The sequence below is a fragment of the Glandiceps talaboti genome, chromosome 4 (genome assembly GCF_964340395.1).
Source record: "Glandiceps talaboti chromosome 4, keGlaTala1.1, whole genome shotgun sequence".
Taxonomy (NCBI): domain Eukaryota; kingdom Metazoa; phylum Hemichordata; class Enteropneusta; family Spengelidae; genus Glandiceps; species Glandiceps talaboti.
In genome coordinates this window covers 8,019,493-8,039,445 of record NC_135552.1, presented here as the reverse complement: position 1 = coordinate 8,039,445, position 19,953 = coordinate 8,019,493, and the positions used below count along the sequence as shown (strand labels likewise).

General features: G+C 35.3%; 2 protein-coding genes across 3 annotated transcripts in view; one reads left to right on the top strand and one right to left on the bottom strand.

The window, feature by feature from the left end:
- The first annotated feature begins 2,327 nt into the window (after positions 1-2,327).
- LOC144434682 (DNA mismatch repair protein Mlh1-like) lies at positions 2,328-16,982 on the top strand. The gene is made up of 18 exons (XM_078123198.1): positions 2,328-2,440; positions 3,446-3,536; positions 4,333-4,431; positions 4,732-4,805; positions 6,243-6,315; positions 6,715-6,849; positions 7,173-7,261; positions 8,329-8,441; positions 9,254-9,347; positions 9,873-10,026; positions 10,431-10,783; positions 11,108-11,262; positions 11,546-11,654; positions 12,319-12,382; positions 12,857-13,021; positions 14,083-14,175; positions 15,295-15,411; positions 16,274-16,982. Exons 1-18 carry the CDS (start codon positions 2,328-2,330, stop codon positions 16,469-16,471), a joined length of 2,289 nt encoding a protein of 762 aa, XP_077979324.1. The 3' UTR covers positions 16,472-16,982.
- LOC144434684 (succinyl-CoA:glutarate CoA-transferase-like) overlaps positions 16,649-19,953 on the bottom strand; it is a 17,447-nt gene continuing 14,142 nt past the window's right edge. For both annotated transcript variants that reach the window (XM_078123200.1, XM_078123199.1), the window contains exons 10-13: positions 19,585-19,659; positions 18,653-18,750; positions 17,959-18,125; positions 16,649-17,346 (exon numbers count right to left, since the gene is read on the bottom strand). In XM_078123200.1, coding sequence (XP_077979326.1) covers positions 17,195-17,346; positions 17,959-18,125; positions 18,653-18,750; positions 19,585-19,659 — 492 coding nt within the window. In that variant the 3' untranslated portion in view covers positions 16,649-17,194. The remainder of the gene's footprint in view (positions 17,347-17,958; positions 18,126-18,652; positions 18,751-19,584; positions 19,660-19,953) is intronic.

Here is a 19,953-nt window from a genome sequence, read left to right as displayed (position 1 = left end):
TAGACCCATTCACCGTCGGCAGGACGGGCTACCATTACCTATCTACATGTATTTCAATATAACAACGTGTCCGTTTGACGCACCGTTCACACCACTGATATTAACGCGATTTGACTCGCCCCTTTTTTCAACTCTCCCTAATCATGGATGTATTATCTTACTAATACATCCATGCCCCGACACGGGCTCACCCGAACATCACTATGAGAGATCGAAATTTACATGATTTTTCGCTGGTGGTGCTCCTGAGATATGTGACTGATCACAACTGCTTACGGGTTTGGAGGCGTGGTTCCGGGGTAGTCTAGTTCCATGCCCCCTTTCTGCCGGGGATAGGCGTGTCGCGCTGTTTACAGGATGTGGTACATGTGTGTCATGAAATCTTTTATGAATTGACTGTAAGATACCATTGACCTTCCGAAATGTACTACACCGTACTACCTTTTCATCTAATATACTGAGATGAATTATCTTGTAACTGATCACAATACTGATATTCAACCAAAAAACTACACTGTTATATTGTTATTTGGGAACGGAAATAAATGTAATAGTAGTGTTTTCAGTCACGGGATTTTCTTGTCTGTGGTACAGGGAGGTGTCTACATTTCCTGTTTATTTGTGTAATTGAGAGGACGATGAGCGACGCTAATTGAGTAGGTGTTAAGTGCCAGTTGTCAAACGCCTTCATAAAACGATATACTAGTACTGTATTTTCAAGTGATGATCAAAAATTTGAAATGGGCAGACTTTTCAGTTTTCACAAACTATTATCGAGAGAAAGAACGGAAAGTGGACGAATATCATACATATGGTATTAAAAGTTTTTTTTATGTTTAAAATTGACTTCCCACGAACAAGTTATTGGCGTTTTAATAGGTTGCCGCATTTCTTATTCGGATCCGGTTCGATCCGCCGTCAATTTGTCAAGATTGTTCAATACATAAGGGAAAAGATCAATATTTCATTGTCTGAAAAAAACGAGAACAACAAAGTTCATTTAGTATGGCGGGGGGGGGGGGGGGGGGGGGGGGTGTTAATTTTATATTGAAATTGTGTCAGTTTATTTTAATGCATACAGATGACTCGACCGAAGCCTGTCAATCATCCGTAGATTAGTCGGCACACCGGACAGTTCGTCTGCCTTTTGACACCATTTGCAAATGGTCAAAGTTATTCAACAACTTGACACTTTAAAGAAAAAATAAATTAACTTTACCACCAATGTTATATGAATAGTTATAAACCTTTATTTATTTTCTACGAGATAAAAGCATATTGAAATGTCTCCATCAAACAAACCGAAACAACATAATTCCAAAATAATCTGACACACTACGCTTGATCGTTTCTCATTCAACATGTAGCTACCCGATACGGGGGTCTGCTATAACAGCCTACGCGTGTCGATCGTTGCTAACTTTTAATAGTTCCAACAAACCATGGAAGTAAAAGCGCCTTGTACTTCCATGGACAGGCCAAGTTTCACGAAATACTTTAATTTCAACAGTCGTCTTCCCAACGATTAATAAAAAAAAGATCAACCCATTTTAGAGTGCATGTCGTGTCGAAGTGGGCGATACGTTAGTAATAAACGCAATCGTTTATTTCAAAGTGTTTCGGTTTTGAAGTTACAATCACATCGAGTTGTACATCTTGACTACTTAGTATTTACGAATTGACGAATAGGGGACAAAATATCTATAGTCAAGTTGGCAGAGAGTGGGCCGAGTTGGCAGAGAGTGGGCCGAGTTGGTGGGCCGAGTTGGCAGACGGTGGGCCGAGTTGGTGGGCCGAGTTGGTAGACGGTGGGCCGAGTTGGTGGGCCGAGTTGGAAATGGGCCGAGTTGGACGTGCACCAGTAGCCTGCCCTCTAGAGATTGTGGTCACATCACACTTCAGTTATGTCATGAAATTTCGTGCATTGTTGTTTTGTTTTGGATTTTGTCTGATAGTAAACAAACACCCATTAATAAGAACACAAAACAAAATTATGAAAGACTTTAGCAAGTTGGTTGTAATATTTGAATTATTTTATATGATATTAAATCATTATTTAGTGTTAAAAGTATTTGTTGACAAGGTTTTTCTTCTTTTACATCTCATATGTTATAACCTCACATTTATTTTATTATTTTTATTCTAAATAATGTTAATTTATGAAATGTTAATGCAAACAATGAAAAAAGGAGTAATGCAATTTACAACAGTTGGATGGATACTACCACATTCAACAACCACATTCCTACATATGATATCTCTTATTATTTGTAGGTAACTAACAAACCAACATTGAACATAGGGGTATTTATAAATGTTATTTAGAAATGGCTGAACCATCTTTAATCAAACGTCTAGATGAGACTGTAGTCAATAGGATTGCAGCTGGTGAAGTGATACAAAGACCCGCTAATGCTATCAAAGAAATGATAGAAAACTGGTATGTAGAATCTGAATATTGTATATCATGGGCTTTCATGCACATTTACTGCTAATTACCTATTATAGTATGTTGCAGAAGCTATACTCAGTCTCATCTTGCTAGCTGCTAGACGTTCAGGCTTTCTTCCGATGTGATAAGCAAACGAAGTTCACAGTGAGGGCTTGCCCGAATCCTCGATAGCGATGTTTGGTCATGTGTCGTATTATATCGGAAGAACATCCGAGGTCTAGCAGCTAGACTACACTCAGTCCAACTACAGTAGTAAGCCAACTTGGAGACATAGACCTGAGAAAATGTAAAATTGGGTTTGGTAAAAGAATTGACAAGTCCGTTTGTCTACGATCACCAACATTTCAACCTCACACAAGAGGTCATCTTCAGGGTAGAGTAGTATAGTGCATCAAACTGGTAAAAGAGACAGTGGAGAATGACTAGCTTTTACCAGCTTGATACATTATTCTACTCTACCATGAAGGAGACCTCTCATGTGAGGTGAAACATTGGTAATAAAGTTTAACATAGACAAATGGAAATGTCATTTCTTTTACCAAACCCTATTGTAGTAGTTGAACCTTTACATGTTCTGTGTATACATTCAATCCATGCATAGTAGATATTATGTATAAGTTGGAAGTCGATAACAGAGATCTTCATGGATAAGTTTGGCAAGTTTTGGTGGAACCAAACTTTGAATATGAATATAAATTATATTTGTATCTATTTTGTATTCAGGTATTTAAATACTTTACAAAATATATTTATGATGCAAATCAACAGATTAGAAAGTACATCATCTATCAGTGATTTCCATATCACAAATCACCACCAGCATCATCATCACCACAGAATATAGATTTTCATTTAATAGGTAGCTTAGCTATATATACATGTAGTGAAGTAACTTTTATTGGTGCAAGCTCATTTGTGTAGGTTACTTTATCAATGTAGACATTTGAACTTTTAAAACATGTAAATTTTTCTTCTCTTTGAACTTTTTCCCAGTCTTGATGCAAAAGCCTCAAGTATTCAAGTGACAGTGAAGTCTGGTGGTTTGAAACTGATACAGATACAAGACAGTGGTACCGGTATAAGGGTAAGTAATGGTCCTAAGTGTAGTCACTTTTTTCAGAGATAGAATTGATAGATAATTTGGTTTCACCCAGGACCAAAGAAGTGGACTTCAGTCCATCTACAGTAAACTGTATTACATTGGTTTATAAAACATAAAAGAGACAAGTTTTGTGGCCTTTCCAAAATTTGCCATGGTGGCGCTCTACTTCCTGTCTGTGTGTAGTACCTTGAGGGTATACATGATAAAGGTTACTCGGTTAATCATAGAGCACTGCTGCTTTCCTTGATGTCTGTACAATACAAAAAACATCCCTGATTTACACTTCTACAGAATACCAAGGGACAAAGCTCGTAAGAAACAGTGCACTGAGATGATGATACCCCAATTTGAGTGAGGGCACTGCATTCTCAATTTCCTGTTTGCAGTCTGGAATGGCCTATTCAACATTATGTTATTACATGTACATTCTCTTGGACTCTCAAAATGTTGTAAGAAGAACACTCAGTTTCAATAACCGTGGTACTAGTACGTAGTAGTAGAACACTGAACACCAATACACATGATTTCCTAGTCTTTGATGTGTTATTTTAGGTTTGTCTACATCTAACTGAATTACTTTTAACCAGTTCTGTTATTTTTTTGTTAGATATCTAAGCCAAAAGAACCACTTGACGGTATTTCATTCTGCATGAAGTCTGGATGGTCCATTGTCACATATAACTATCTGCACATGTATTTCCATCTCCTATCATCAGCTTTCATCTTACATATATGTATACTTATCTAGTGTTCTTTATGTTGTACCTACACCATATAGAAAGAAGATATGGACATAGTGTGTGAACGATTCACTACAAGCAAACTGAGGAAGTTTGAAGATTTACAGAATATAGCAACATATGGATTCAGGGGAGAGGTAAGTTTGTAACGTGTAGTTGCCAAAATATAACGAATAGTGTTTAAATTTCAAAGTTTATATGCCAGTAATGCAAAATAACAAAAAATCTAACCTATGAGGCTTCATGTATATTTTACAATGTGCTAGAAATTGACATATTGACATTCATACAAATGTACAACCATAGCAACAAGTAGCTTATATATTACATTTGCAGTGTGAAATTGACATGTACACATGTATATTGTGTCAATGTCTAGTTGTGTGAGTATCAAGATGTGAGATTGAGGTGATACATTTCAAATTCCTTCTTTTCAGGCATTGGCAAGTATTAGTCATGTTGCTCATGTCACCATCACTACTAGAACAGCAGATTCCAAATGTGCATTCAAGTAAGTTGTCCTACAATCTCATTCTTGTTGTTTTTGGGCCTGTCTGACTCCATACATTTCATGTGATATTAATATGACAGTTTTAAGTAGAAGCATTGTAAAATTAACTAGTTATATGTACCATTGATACTATGGTCACCATGCATATATGGTTCCAACTTTGAAGTTTCCAGGTAGCAGGCATTTGATCCATGGAAATAAAGAACTGAAAAAAGGACTGTCGAGTATTTAATCCATGGAAAAGCTCACAGAAATATACACCACCAACAATGTGTTTCCAATACAGTACTGCCCTATTGCAAGATCATTATGATCAGTTTTGGAAGAATTGTACTGTACTGTTGACATTAATGACTATCTAATTAAGCAATAAACCACCCCCTGGGGATGGTATACCAAGAGGTTTTGACCAGTGAACGAAATATATGCACGAGCGATAGCGAGTGCATATATTGAGTTCACTGGTCAAAACCGAGTGGTATACCTTCCCCAGGTGGTGGTTTATCGCTATTATATTATACCAGTATATTGAAAATATCGGAAACAAGATAAGAACTAACGTTTTCTCGTTTCATATGCGCCCGGTGGCTAATTTGCATAACAATAACGCTGCTTTCAAGACAGCTGATCTTGGCCTCAACGTGAACGTCGTGCAGCGACTGGATTTGTTTTATCTGCGAATCGTTTCTAGGGATAATCTGTACATTGATCGGCTCATTAAAAGTGCACAGTGATGAATAAACAACATGTTTGATTCAAGGTATAAACTTGAAGTGGTTTATTAAATACAGCGTGCTTCGATCGTTCCCGGCCGAATTCGCGACTCGGTGAAGTGAGACGATAGGCATGGCGGCAGGTTGATATTTACAATGTATTTATATTACTGGAAGTTACGTCAGTAGATTTTCGGGTTTGAGGATTTCCCTCTCGGATTGATGACTGATACTCTAGGACAGGATCCCAGACAAATTTCTATTTAGATTAATGGTAAGTCGGCCAGTGTAACCTCTTTCACTTGCTTCATTTTTATGACAGGACAGCTCACCAATGTTTCCACTCCAGCCGCGCCGAGGCTGGGACCGCGACCGATCTCGTGCATGCCTAGCGCCTTGACCTTAGTACATGTAGAAGGCGATGATTTGAACAAATACGCGATGACTGGGTTGCTTTCGAAATTTCCATCATAATTTCTCATAAAATATTGTCTCATTGAGAGAAAATCCTCCTCTGACAATTCGAAGAGTTCACTATCAGTATCACGGCGGACTACAACTCAATGCTCGTAGACGAACAAAATTGGACGCGTGCCAGCAGTGCATTATCGTACCAGCAGTGCATTATCACTCGTTTTAGACGCGCTAGCTCGATGTCTAGACCAATCAGATCCCTCGATTTCTACCATCAATATACTGGTATAATATAATATGTCATTTTCAGAGGTAGTTATGTGGATGGTAAACTGAAAGGACCTGTCAAACCATGTGCTGGAAATAAAGGAACACAGATAACAGTAAGTGTAATACACACATACTACAAATGTATGCTATCATTAATTGTGTGTGTGTCTGTGTGTCTGTGTGTCTGTGTCCGTGTCTGTGTGTCTGTGTCTGTGTCTGTGTCTGTGTCTTTGTCTGTGTGTGTTTCCACAAAGCATTCATTGTGTTATGGTAAGGACCAGAAAGATAGTAGACTATTAAAGATAGGTTGATAACTGTAACCAAAGTCAAGAAAATCAAACCTAGCTGTAACATGGCAAAAGCTACACCTCAAGTTATCTCCTGACAAAGGTGACTGACAATATTTGAGCAAGTTCGTTGGCTCCTTTTTTTCATTTTTGTGAAATTCACACTTATGTAATAAGTGTTAATGATAATGTTCTCATGGTATCATTTCATCATTGTATTTCAAGGTAGAAGACTTATTTTACAATGTAGCTACTCGGCGGAAAGCACTGAAAAGTCCAGGTGAAGAGCACAGTAAAATTAGTGAAGTTGTCAGCAGATATGCTATACATAACTCAGGAGTTGCATTTACATTAAAAAAGGTACTGTAATAATACCAAAACACATCTTGACATATTTCATTGATTACAATTCAGAGACACTTCTACCAGCATATTGCAAAATATGCCAATCCTAGTAGTATTTTGGGACCACCATGTACAACAAAAGGCATACAGTAATTGATGAATATTCCTTTGTCATAGAAATGTTTAGTATGTAGTGAAATAAAGAAAGTACACCTTAAACTTTATAACTAAAGACATCTGTAGAGTTACAAGCACACGTACTCTCCACCATCGCAAGTACAAACAAATGTTATTTTCAACAACTTGTAATGAAGGTGATAATGTGCATATTTCCACAGCAAGGAGAAAGTGTGTCAGATGTTAGAACTCCTCCAAATGCCAGTAAAGTAGATAACATCAGAACTATCTATGGTGCCTCAGTAGCAAGGTAAGAAATCTTTCATATCAACAAATTAGAAAGTGCCAGACTATGTAAAAATTCAAAATAGTAAATGTTTAATAGAACTTCACTTATATCCAAAGAAAACATGAAAGGTTGTACACATTTTAAATTCCCCTGCATGAATTCTTTTCTGTATAAAAGCATACTGCAGGACATTATTTGCTTATTTCATAAAAATGACTTAATACATACTGTCAACTGTTAAAGTATTGCCAGTCTTTATTTACACACTTGACTTGAATATTCGTAGAGTGAGAAGTTTAAACTCCACATTGTCATAGTGGACACTGGACACCCATATCCACATAACCTAATATCTCACCACAATCTTGAAGGATTTATAGAAATGGATGTCAAAATTTAAAATTAATGGTAATGAAATGTAATGAGACCTGTTATATGATAAAGACCAAGTGTTTGATGATACATACACATTGCCAGGTCTTATTACTATTATTATTTCTGTGTTTGCCAATTGATAAATTTTGACCTCAAAAGAAGCAAAAAGAATAATAATTTCTCATGACAACCCATGACATGTACATGTGCACTTCAGAATAAGTACTCTCTTTGACTGTTCTTCCTTGGCGTGGTGTCTACATATGAGTTGTGTATTAGGACAAAGGGTTACATCAGTTCATAAGCGTACAGACAAAAATCTGGCAACCTTGAAATTAGACTCATCAGAGCTCATTAGCAGAAAGTGTCCAAACTTTTTCATGGCCTTTAATATTCATCTAGATCCAGCTGTATTTTCCTAAGCAACTACTTCCAATACAAGACAGTTTAAAAATCTAGATTGGATGTATGCAAACATTTCTTTAGCTATCAAATCAACATTTTAGACAGTTCATCTGAAGTTTTTATTTCAGCTACGATTAATCATAAGGCTTGTATTGACCACCACCTCATAACTGTGAGGGGGTCTTTAAAACTTAATTGGCTTCCTACCTCATGTAAATTTCATGGTTAATTGATTCACAGTAAAAGTATCTCTCCAGAGTTAGAAATCATGAACATTTGACATCATTGGTTTATTTGTGTTCTTACAGGGAGTTGCTAGAGATATCTTGTGAAAATCCCAAAGCAGCCTTCAAATTGACAGGCTATATATCTAATGCCAATTACTCTGTAAAAAAGTGTATTTTCCTTCTCTTCATCAATCGTAAGTAAATTTTATTTACTGAATGTAGCCATGTCTTTTAATATTATTGCTGAGTTCATTGTCCTTAGTCAAGGACATATTTTAGAACTGGTACATGTACTTGGCATTATCTGCAAAGTTAAGAACTATACTTCATGATTTAATGATAACTGACTCTGTGTATCAGCATGTCCAAAAGTGTGCAACTTGTTGCATGTAATTTAGGTGGTGTTTGATTTCTTTGTGTTGGAAAGTATTCACGTTCAAAGAATAAAATCTATTCATATACCAGTAAAAGAGTGGATGACAGAGTTAACAGGACTTCTTTTTTTTTGAGTAATTTATTGCTTCTGTTATTTGTGCACAGTACTAGAATTGACAGTTTATGGGTACAGTATTTGTATTTAATAGTGAAGATAAGCTGGAAAGAGTCTATGGCTGATGGTTTAATAGCATTTAAGATTTACAAACCTTTAGAGTACTTGACCCAGTATTTATGTTATCTTCTTACCTGTACCAGTTTTGGTAAACAGGCAAAATGAATGAGATGGTCATATTGGGTTTTATGAGAGTACAAGGTGTTGAACAATACAGTGGCTGTTTCTGGCTTTCAATATGGCTAAATATGTAGTCATCACTGTGTAGACTTGGTACAATGTATAACAAAAAAATTGAAATATGGTTATGTTCTGTATGATCAAGGTGGAAAAATTCCCTATAATGGGAAGAGAAAGCACAGTATCTAAGTACATTTTGTAATTTTTTAAATGAGCAACTGTTTTGAATGGATTATTGTGTGACAGATATAACTAATAGTAGCATTTTACCTACAGATCGATTGGTTGATTCACCAGCTCTACGGAAAGCAATTGAAACTGTGTATGCAGCATATTTACCTAAGAACATGCATCCATTTTTATATCTCAGGTAAAATACTGCATTTGCATCATTAAGGTGTTTAAAAGCTGACTTCAAATTTGGTGATCATATATCATGGAAATTATTTCTTTGTTTGTAATTATAAACATACAGATGGCAATTCAAATGTATTGTTAACATTGTAGTTACATTACATTAACTAAAAAACCCTTGTTCCTTTGATGTTAAAGATTTTCTGAAAAAGTGATATGATCTCATAATTGTTGCATGAAACCTCACTGTGCATTCATGTATGTAAGCTGTAAATTTGTCATAAACTTATTACCAATAGAATTCAAGGCATGTTCACATATATCAGTTGTTTGTTCCCGCTTATCATAGTTGTTTATTTCCTCTTGTCATAGTTGTTTATTCTCATTTCAGTGAAGAGTTTCATACATGTAGTTATAAAAAAAAAAGAAATTTTTGCATCTAAAGGTTATCGATGACACAAATAGAATTTTTGACAGAAAACAGTAGGTTTCTTTTCACAGTTTGCAAGGGATTTTAATTACTCTGTTATTGTTCCCATAGTTTAGAGATATCACCACAGAATGTAGATGTCAATGTTCATCCAACCAAACATGAAGTTCACTTCCTGCATGAAGATGCCATTTTAGAAGAAATCCAGAAATGTGTTGAACAGAAACTTTTGGGTTGTAATGAATCAAGGACATTCTTCACACAGGTAATAATGGAAGTTACTGTTCTTGTGTTAATACATTCCTACTCTGTGTTCTCTGAAAATTGTGATATTGAAGACATCCCATATATTGAATACACTCATAGGCTGTAGAAGGGCACTGCCTGTGGTTTATACTGAGGGCTCAAAGTCATATACACGGCATGAGCATTTGACATGAAACACTTCTCAAGATGTGTCTTGATAAATGGAACACTTAATTTCTAAGAAAATAAAGCAAGTTACTGGTGTCTAGTTTTTGTGTTGATTTCATTCATCTTGTAACTTCATTTCATTTATCTCGTATATAAGATTCTAAGTTGTGTCTCACAAGATTATAGTGTATCGGTCATTGTTCAAAAAAAGTCATCATGCCTTGACGTAGGTTATTGCTTCTTCTGTTTTTTCAGGCATTGTTACCAGGAGCACCAGTACAGACATCACAGGTAGCCAAGGACCCTAAAGATACTGCAAGTGGTGATGCCACAGCAAATAAACCATACGCACATCAAATGGTTAGAACTGATGATAAAATACAGAAATTAGATGCCTTTCTCAGCAAATCACAAAGTTCATCAGCAGTATCAACCAGCTCTGGTATGGATACTGCTAGGCAATCAGAGTCAAGTACCTCAGACAACACTGATATACAGAAATATGCTGATAAGGATGTTGTGACAGGAACTATAGATATGACTGGGGCTCAACAGAAAGATGATATAGATCTTATGGACATAGATGAATCCATCTCATTATCAGCCAGGTATTTAAGAAAACACTTCTAAATTCTTAGTTTAAGATTCAAATGATGTCAAGAGATGCCATTTTTTTAGAATCATTTAAAAAAAATTTACACATCTATTAAGGAACCATACTGGAAATGTTGTAGAGGACAGCAGAGGTTGTACTACAGAAAGAACAATTTACTTTGTTTTTGGAATGTTAGATCTAAATTGAAAAAAAAAATGAAATATTGCATACACTATCATTATTTACAGCTTTAACACATAAACATCCTATACCAGTTTTCCCCAATGTCAATGTTATAAGAAGATGTTATTTGTGTTCTTTTCGATGTCTCTCATAGGAAAGAGAAAGAACAAGGGACAGGGAAACTTGAGGAAGACATGGAGAGTTCACCAAGTACATCAAGTGCGTCAGTCAGACAACCTCATAGGAGAGAAATAAAACTTACAAGTATTTTAACATTACAGAAAGAAGTTGAAGAGAGGACACATAAAGGTAAATGATATACTTCCAGACATCGTTAAATGTTTGTGAAATAAAAGTAAATTTGCCAATTTGAACTTGAATTTTTCTAGTACAAATGTACTGGTGACAATACATCTTTCGTACATATCAGTATTTATGATACATATTTGAAAACCAAGCCACTTTCTCCAAGCACTCTTGTGTATAAAGATATGTACCTGTAGTTGTCTTGATTGTACCAAGTGGTACAGGTTTTTAGTTGATTAAGTACAATTTTCCTGATAGACACAATTTCTTGTTCTTTTTTGTACAGGTCTGAGAGACTTGTTTAAAAGCCACACCTTTGTAGGCTGTGTGAAACCAGGACTAGCACTTTTACAACACCACACTAAGTTGTATTTAGTGAATACAACTAAAATCAGGTTAGCTTGTCTTCTACATAATATTATTCTTCATTCTTAGGTATCCAACATAGGCTGGCTGTACCTAGTGGCTTTCTTTCTGGCACACTGTTATAGGACTTGCCATGTTGATTTTAATAGAGTGTGAATTTTACTACAAAAGTAAGATTCTTGAGTTGAAAATACTGTTAATTGACCTACATGGAATATGGAGTTAATCATAATATCAAACAGTTGTGTTGAAAGTGATGTTTAAAAGAAAGTTTCAATTTCAGTGTTTCAAGGGTTTGTAATCAATCATGTATTTGTCTCACATGAACCATTCCTTATTTCATATATATGGCGACATAATTATAGCAGATACATGTATGTTGAGATGGTACAGAGTGATATTTCCTATTAGGAAGCATTACATAAATGTCACAAAGCATTTTTTATGTAGTATTTAAATTCATGACCTATCAGTGCATTATGACTCTGTGTGTATGTGTGTGTGTGTGTGTGTGTGTGTGTGTGTGTGTGTGTGTGTGTGTGTGTGTGTGTGTGTGTGTGGTGTGTGTGTGGGTGCGTGTGTGTGTTTGTGTGTGTGTGTGTGTGTGTGCCCACATATGTGCATGCATGTGCAAAGTAACTTGACCTTCAAGAATGCTGAGTTTCTTCTACCACATTTGTCTTTTTCCCACAGCCAAGAGTTTTTCTATCAACAGATGATCTTTGATTTTGGTAATTTTGGAATTCTTCGATTATCTGTAAGTGCAGTCCTTGAATGTATATATGTAGCCTTGTTGTCCAGTTTGTATCAAATGTTACTTCTGCATTGACATTACTATCACATATACATGTTTATGTGGTGTAAAAATTCCTAATTTCAAAACTCATACCTGGCTTTCGTTAGGGTATTTGATAAAACTGCTTTATATGAAGTTATACAAATATAGTCTGTTTTCTATATTGAAGAATTTGATCTTAGTGGTTTGATTTTTCTCATAAAAAGTGGATTTTTGATTAAATGCTTGTAATTATCACAGTCAAATGAGGAAATGCAACTGAAGTCCTGTTTCTGAATACTTAGTTTCATATGACTAAATATTGAATTGGCCTGTGTATCAAAACATGATACCAAAGTTTGACCTACTGAAAAAAATGTGATATTTTACATCTCTTACACTCCTTTCATAGAAAAGAAAATAATTAGAGCAAATGGTGTGTCATCTGTTTTGTAGACTCCTGCACCAATCTATGAACTAGCTATGATGGCCCTCACCTCTGATGAGAGTGGCTGGTCAGAAGATGATGGACCAAAAGAAGAATTAGCACAGTATATTGTAGATTTCCTCCAAACAAAGACAGAAATGCTTCACGATTATTTTTCAATGGAAGTTGATGAGGTAAGCATCTACATATCAAAATCCTACTTGCCATAGCTAATAAAGAAGAGAATTTACTTACTATAGGGCAGTTGTGGTGGTTGTGAGTTGGGATAAAACAAAGGAAGTAAAGGTAAGAGTAATGCTTGCAATTATGTGGAGTCATGATGGGTGAATGGTTAGTGTGGCTGGCTTGCAATCAGCAGGTTGCAGGTTCGAGCCCCATCGCTGCCATTTGTTTCTGAATGACTAAAGTCCTTGGGCAAGATTTGAACGACTACTGTGCCTCAGTCAACCCAGCTGTATGATTTGGGACCTGGTAGGATAGAGGTTGCAATGTGAATGCTTTAATCCTATGTGCTTTATAGAGGCTGCATTGGATTGTATGCCTCCCAGGGAGTTGAGGAAATATAAAGGGCCATTGTGCCACTATAGATCTGTGCCAGGGATAATAATTGTAAAGTGCTTTGAGCACAAAGTGGGAAAGTGCTATATAAAAACAAACATTATTATATTATCATTATTTCACAATATGCCATATCCTTGTTATCAGCGAGATAAAATATTTCATTATTTGGCCACTGGGAGCACTGTTTGCAAGGCATTATGTGAAGGCAAGAATAGTTGAGTATATTAGTGTAAAGACAGCAGGCATAATGTTAATACTCATTTTCCATGTTCTCTCTGTATTGTTTAGATTAGTGGCTTTAATAGTAGTATTCAAAACATAGCTAACCACTATTTCAATGGCCTTTTAAGAACAGATGGAGGTCTTATACACTCATTTTGTTCACAGCTCCTTGTATGTATTGCCATACATTCAGTGTCCATGACCAAATTTTAGTCCTCACTTAGCCAAATCTGGGCTGTCCTCTTTGCATTCCTTACATGTCAAATAACTGGAACTTGAAATCAGTACTTTGAATATGGCATATTACTATTGTGTCTGATCAATACTAGTAAACAGTGTTTTATATTTCATGTACAGTCAAATGATAAATGATGTGATATTTTTCATAATTTTCTTGTAAAACATCATGTGATAATTTAACTTTATACTATTATCTGGTTTTGCTGTGTAGGACGGGCAGCTGAACACTCTACCATTACTTTTAGACAACTATATCCCTGCATTGGAAGGACTACCAATGTTTATTCTGAGGTTAGCTACAGAGGTATGTGAGCTCTGCAACACTTTGCTCTCTTTAAAATATCTTTATTTCATTTTCATAGGTACACTTGGTGTGTGCGTGCGTACATGCATGTGTGCATGTGCGTGCATGTTTGTTGGTTCTGCCAATTACCTGGGTATATGTATGTGAACAGCAAGATACCCCTTGGCTTCAGTCATATAGTTGTTCACTTTGGACAAGTTTGTTATATAAACACAGATCAGTCCAACTGCAATATGACTCCTGTAAGAACTGGAAACCAGGTCTTGAGAGTAATGGCTAAAGTTTGGTACTAGTAATGATGCAAGATGACACAACTGATTCCGATAAATACGCTCTTTGATAAAATAATCAATGTTGCGATCATACAGGGATTTGTTTCACCAGGGTTACAACATAGATCAAAAACAAGTGATGTGAGCAAGCCAGATCATGAAAGCCTATGCAAGGGTAAAATGTGATACTGTAAATGCCTACCATTTTATGTTTGTTTCTCCCTATTTTCAGAGAGATATTAAATTCTTCATTTCATGGTAAAGTGAAATAAATCATAGTTTACAGAATACCAGCAATGCACACTACTTTGGATTTTAAAATTTAAATCCAAAAGTACATGATTGTATGTCTTTGTATAAGATGACTGGTTTTGACTGATCAGCCATCATTTAAACACCTGATATGTGGTTGACTTACTACATCTTCTAGAAAAATTGTTTATTCTCATCTATTGAAATAAATGATAATTTCATTAGTAAATTGTAATCTCTCTGCATACATGTAAATTATGGTTCACATAGTACCAGCAATGCATAGAACTTTAGCTTTTTGAAATGTAAATCCAGAAGCACTTGTTTTGTAAAGATGAATGGTTTTGATTTTGCCATAATCTTTTAGAACATTTTGAGCACTGATAAAACTATACAGAATTAGAGTGAATGTATGTCATGTCATGTCATGTCAATCGATTTCTATTGTCATAATCACAGCTAGAAATAGTGTGAAATACTCATTTGCCTGATTCAATAGAGCTGCAAACATTTCAAGCCTGTCTATAGGCATGGTTTGACCATACAAATATCTATGTTTGAGGATATTGACATAGGTTTTTCCTTATACACATAGGTTGATTGGGATTCAGAGAAAACATGTTTTCAATCTTTTGCCAAAGAGTGCAGTCAGTTCTATGCCATGAAGAAAGAGTTGTCACCATATGAAACAAGAGAAAAAGAGTCTATGCAGGTACACATCAACAATATACCTCTGATCAATTACCATTTTAATCCTCTGTTCCTTGAAGGTTAGTTAGTGACACCTTTGGCTCCTAGCTTGTACTTGCTTGTAGTCAGGCCCCTGACACACAATTTGTCACTTGTCTAAGTCAGGACCCAGAGTCCCTGACACACAATTTGTCACTTGTCTAAAGTCAGGTCCCTGAGTCCCTGACACACTTGTCTGTGTTGGAAATGGTTAGTTATAAACGTATTTGCGTGACTGCCACCTAACTGTTCCAGTGTATAATGAAGGAAATTGACAGTTTTCCCTACTGAAGTGAGTGTGCATAATGTCCCAACATGTATCACGAAGGTCAATTCAAGCAAAAATACCAGAGGTAAAATAGCAATGAACGATTAGCCGACATCTACATCAGATTTTAATCAGACTGAATGTAGTTGTACTTGATTTGTAGACAAGGAGAAACAATCATTTGGTGCTCTTCTACTTGTATTTGTGGGTTGAGGTATAGTTTCTGTACAGTAATTTCAATGTAACAGTGCTGCCTCCCCCCCCCCCCACACACACAGACACACACAGACACACACACACATAACACACACAAAAAGAAGACAATAGGAAAATGAAAAGGGTACTTTTAAGTCCATAACTTGTTGAATAATTAGTTACTTCTGAATGGATGTGGCTTTTAGTACCTAAACATTGAATTTGCCAAAACGGTTTTTAGCCAACATCAAAATAACTAGTATTGTATAAATTTTCTCTTTTAAATGACATACAAAACAAAATTTCTTTATCACCTATCTTGCATGTATACTTTTGTAAGTGTATCAGGTATTGATTATGTATAAATATTGTTTCTGGTTAGGTTGATGATACTGATGATGCTTCAACATCCTTATCACCTGTGACACCCAAATCACATGACTGGAAGTGGACAGTGGAACATGTACTCTACCCAGCATTCAAATCTGTACTTTATCCACCCAACCAGTTTGCTGAAGATGCCAGTATTCTGCAGATAGCTAATTTACCTGACCTGTATAAAGTCTTTGAAAGATGTTAGTTTTATGACTGACAGTTCTTAATTCATGTCCACCCTTTTCTTCATGACCAAGTCTGTGAGACATCATCACAAATTTGGGATTTGCTGCGAGTAAAATATACATTCAATTATGAACCCATTCACTTTCACAAATAAAAAAGGATAATGACCACAAAGTTTGTTTTCTTATCGCTATTATTGTATAATTTATTGATATGATTATAATATTAATAAATATATACAGCAGTAGACTTTGGTAAAAAAATTTCAGTTGTAAAAGCTTGTTTCAAGCCTTACTAATGCTGATCAAATAGACAAATTTAAAACCATGCTTTGCATTACTGCTTTCTCCCCTTTAACAGCAGAGAATTATATCTGATTCAGTATTTTACCCTGGCTTCAGTCAATTTTACCCTACATGTAGTTCATGACAATAGATCCGAGTCAGTACCTATATTCTCTAAAATAAATTTCACATCATTATTTGAATCAGATCCAAGGTAATTCATACCACCAAGAAAATTGTCTTTTAATTTTACTAGAATATCTTTTTTGTAATGGACAAATCTGCTGATGAAAGATTTGGTTGCTTGATTTACTTGTTAAATTCAGCTGTATTTTTTGTTGAATTATTGACTGACTGGAAGATCATTTCTGTCACTGATATTTTAAACCTGTTACTCAGGCTCAAGTCCATTTTTGTCATTTTACAAAAGATTGCCATTGCAAATATGATAGTGATGTTTACAAGCCAACAACACCACTGTCTGCAAGCTGCGACACCTCACTTTCTTCATATCCTAGGACACTTTGTAAGACTTCCTTGGTGTGTTGTCCCAGCAATGGTGGAGGTAAGCGTACACAGTTGTCTGCATCACTGTATTTCACAGCTGGACCTATAACATTCAAAGAATAGAAACCATGTCATCAATATTTCAATTGAAGGGAAACATACACAGAAATATCTGAAGCAACTTCACTTGTTTGAAATGTTTAGACAGTTGAAAGTGAGGTGTTGGATTCTTTGTATCAACACAGATGAAGTAAGATTGCATTGCACAGACAACACATTTAATACCTTAACAACTGTAGGTTGTTTATAATCTGAACATTTTTACAAATATTTTAATGAATATTAATTCAAAAGGAGAGTATTAAAGAACCCAGTAAAAGATGTGTGTCATTATTGTTTGTCGCTAGTTTATATATAACTTGATTTCATGCATGTCACATGGTGTTCATATAAAATCTACGTCACTCAAAATATATGAACAGATGTGTTAACAGAAATTGAGAACAGAGATGAAGTATGATGTGAGCATTTTTTATCTGAAGTTAAATAATTCAAGTATTTTAAGAGGAGATTAAATGTTTTCAGGGTGTCTGACAATCAATAACTACATAGTTTGTCATTTTAAAATTTCATTGATGTTAGCTTGAAAGGCCAACTCGGCAACAGTGGATGTATTGTATTTAATTCTTTCTGAGTGTAAAATTCCCATTCTTACCTGACATTTTGACATTTCCAACTGTTGGATGTTGAATTTCTTGTATCATGTCATTATGAATGACTTGAGGATTACTAAAGACTTGCTGCATATTGTTAATAGGACCATATGGAATACCACATCCTTCAAATATATCAAGCCACTCTGATAGCGTCTTTTCTGAAAATCTGATGTTGAATAAAAAGGAGGTACATATAATATGTAAGGGTCCCAAAAATGGACAAAGTGAGCGCAAACGTGCTCGACAAGCACTTTGTAGAAAATAAACACCATTTCCTATCATTGGAGGCTTCATATCATTACATACTTGTCTGTGTTCATATTGAGCACTTTGCTATTTTCCATGTGCAGTTTAATGCTCAGTTTGCCATTTTCTACGAAGTCCTCGTTGAGCCTTTTTACACTCACTTTGTCAATTGCGAGACCCTTACATACCTAATAAAAGTACATACACAGGACATATATTATTAAGTGATTCAAATAGTCTCAATTATTCTGATATTGTTACATTTATCAGAAACAGCAAATTTCTGTGAAAATGATACTGTGCGATGAATGACTGCACTCTCATTTGCATATCATTTGCATTCGGGTATGCCATTATGTTTTCAGTATTGCACTGCAGTGCAAATACTACTGGTGCAAGTAGTCCCTGGTACATAATGGTACATATGTAATATTACAGGACACTGACCTTTCTAACAACGTTGAGATGAGTGTCTTCCTGTTTTCAACTCTATGTTGATTATCTTTATACCTTTCATCAGCTGCTAGGTGATCTAATTTAACACGCTGTAAAATAATTCATTAGTTGCATTTATGGTAACAATTACATGACCAAATATGTTCATCATCTTGGTACTTAAAATGAAATGGATTACAAACAGAATATAGCACACAAGCAGTTCTACTTTTTAGCTACAACTCATGGACGATGATCCTCATTAGAATGATAAATTCCATACTTACATTACTTAAAATACAAAAATTTTGTTTTTGAGACAAAAAAGAACTTTATTTTTAAGTGGACAAAATACTCATGCATGTTGTTTCTGATGAATATTGTCAAATTTTATCATATACATGATATATTACGTTACAATAAACTGGCCCCTTAGCTGTCCCCTCTGCTTTTGAAAAAGAGTTGTTGCTCAAAACATTAGGCATACTTTATATATTAGAGGACTGTTTTAAACAATGGTTTTCTACACCTCTTTAACAAATACACATGTGGCCATGGTTGCTACATTGTCAACTTTCTTCACTTACTAATGACTTTAAAAGAGGTTTGGTAAAAGGTTACACAGATAGAAGGAGACTATTATATTATACAAACTGTTAAAATTGAATTTTTTTTAAATGCCTCCAGACATGTTCCAGAAATAATTTTATTTTAATATGTTACAACATTCAAAATATCTCTTATGACCAGACAAACTGTTGAAATTTAATCCCCCCCCAAAAAAAAAAAAATAGTAAAACCTCTCCTGACAGTTTCAGACACAAATTATATTTCAACACCTTGCATGGTATTTCAAATTGCCCACTAGTGTGAAAATTCAATTCCAAAAGCAAATAAGAGTCAATTCTTCCAGACAGTTCCAGACATAAATTATATTTCATTACCTTGCATAGTATTTCAAATTGCCTATTGGTACCAGCACCCACTATCATGTAACCACCATCTTGGGTTTTAAATGCCTGTGAACAGAAAACAAAAATACAACATATATATGTAAGGGAGACACTGTTGATGTATCCATTTCACTGAACTGCCTTCCATAACTGCAGAACAGTCGCTAACATAAATGTCTGTGAACAGAAAACAAATACAAGACACACATCATGTATGGTAGACATTGTTGATGTATCCATTGCCTGCATGTAATTCCTGTATGATAACTGCAAACAAGTCAATAACATAAATGTATCACTCATTTTAACATTACTTGCTGTCCTTTATTTTCATTGGCATTCATGGGGTATATGATTTTA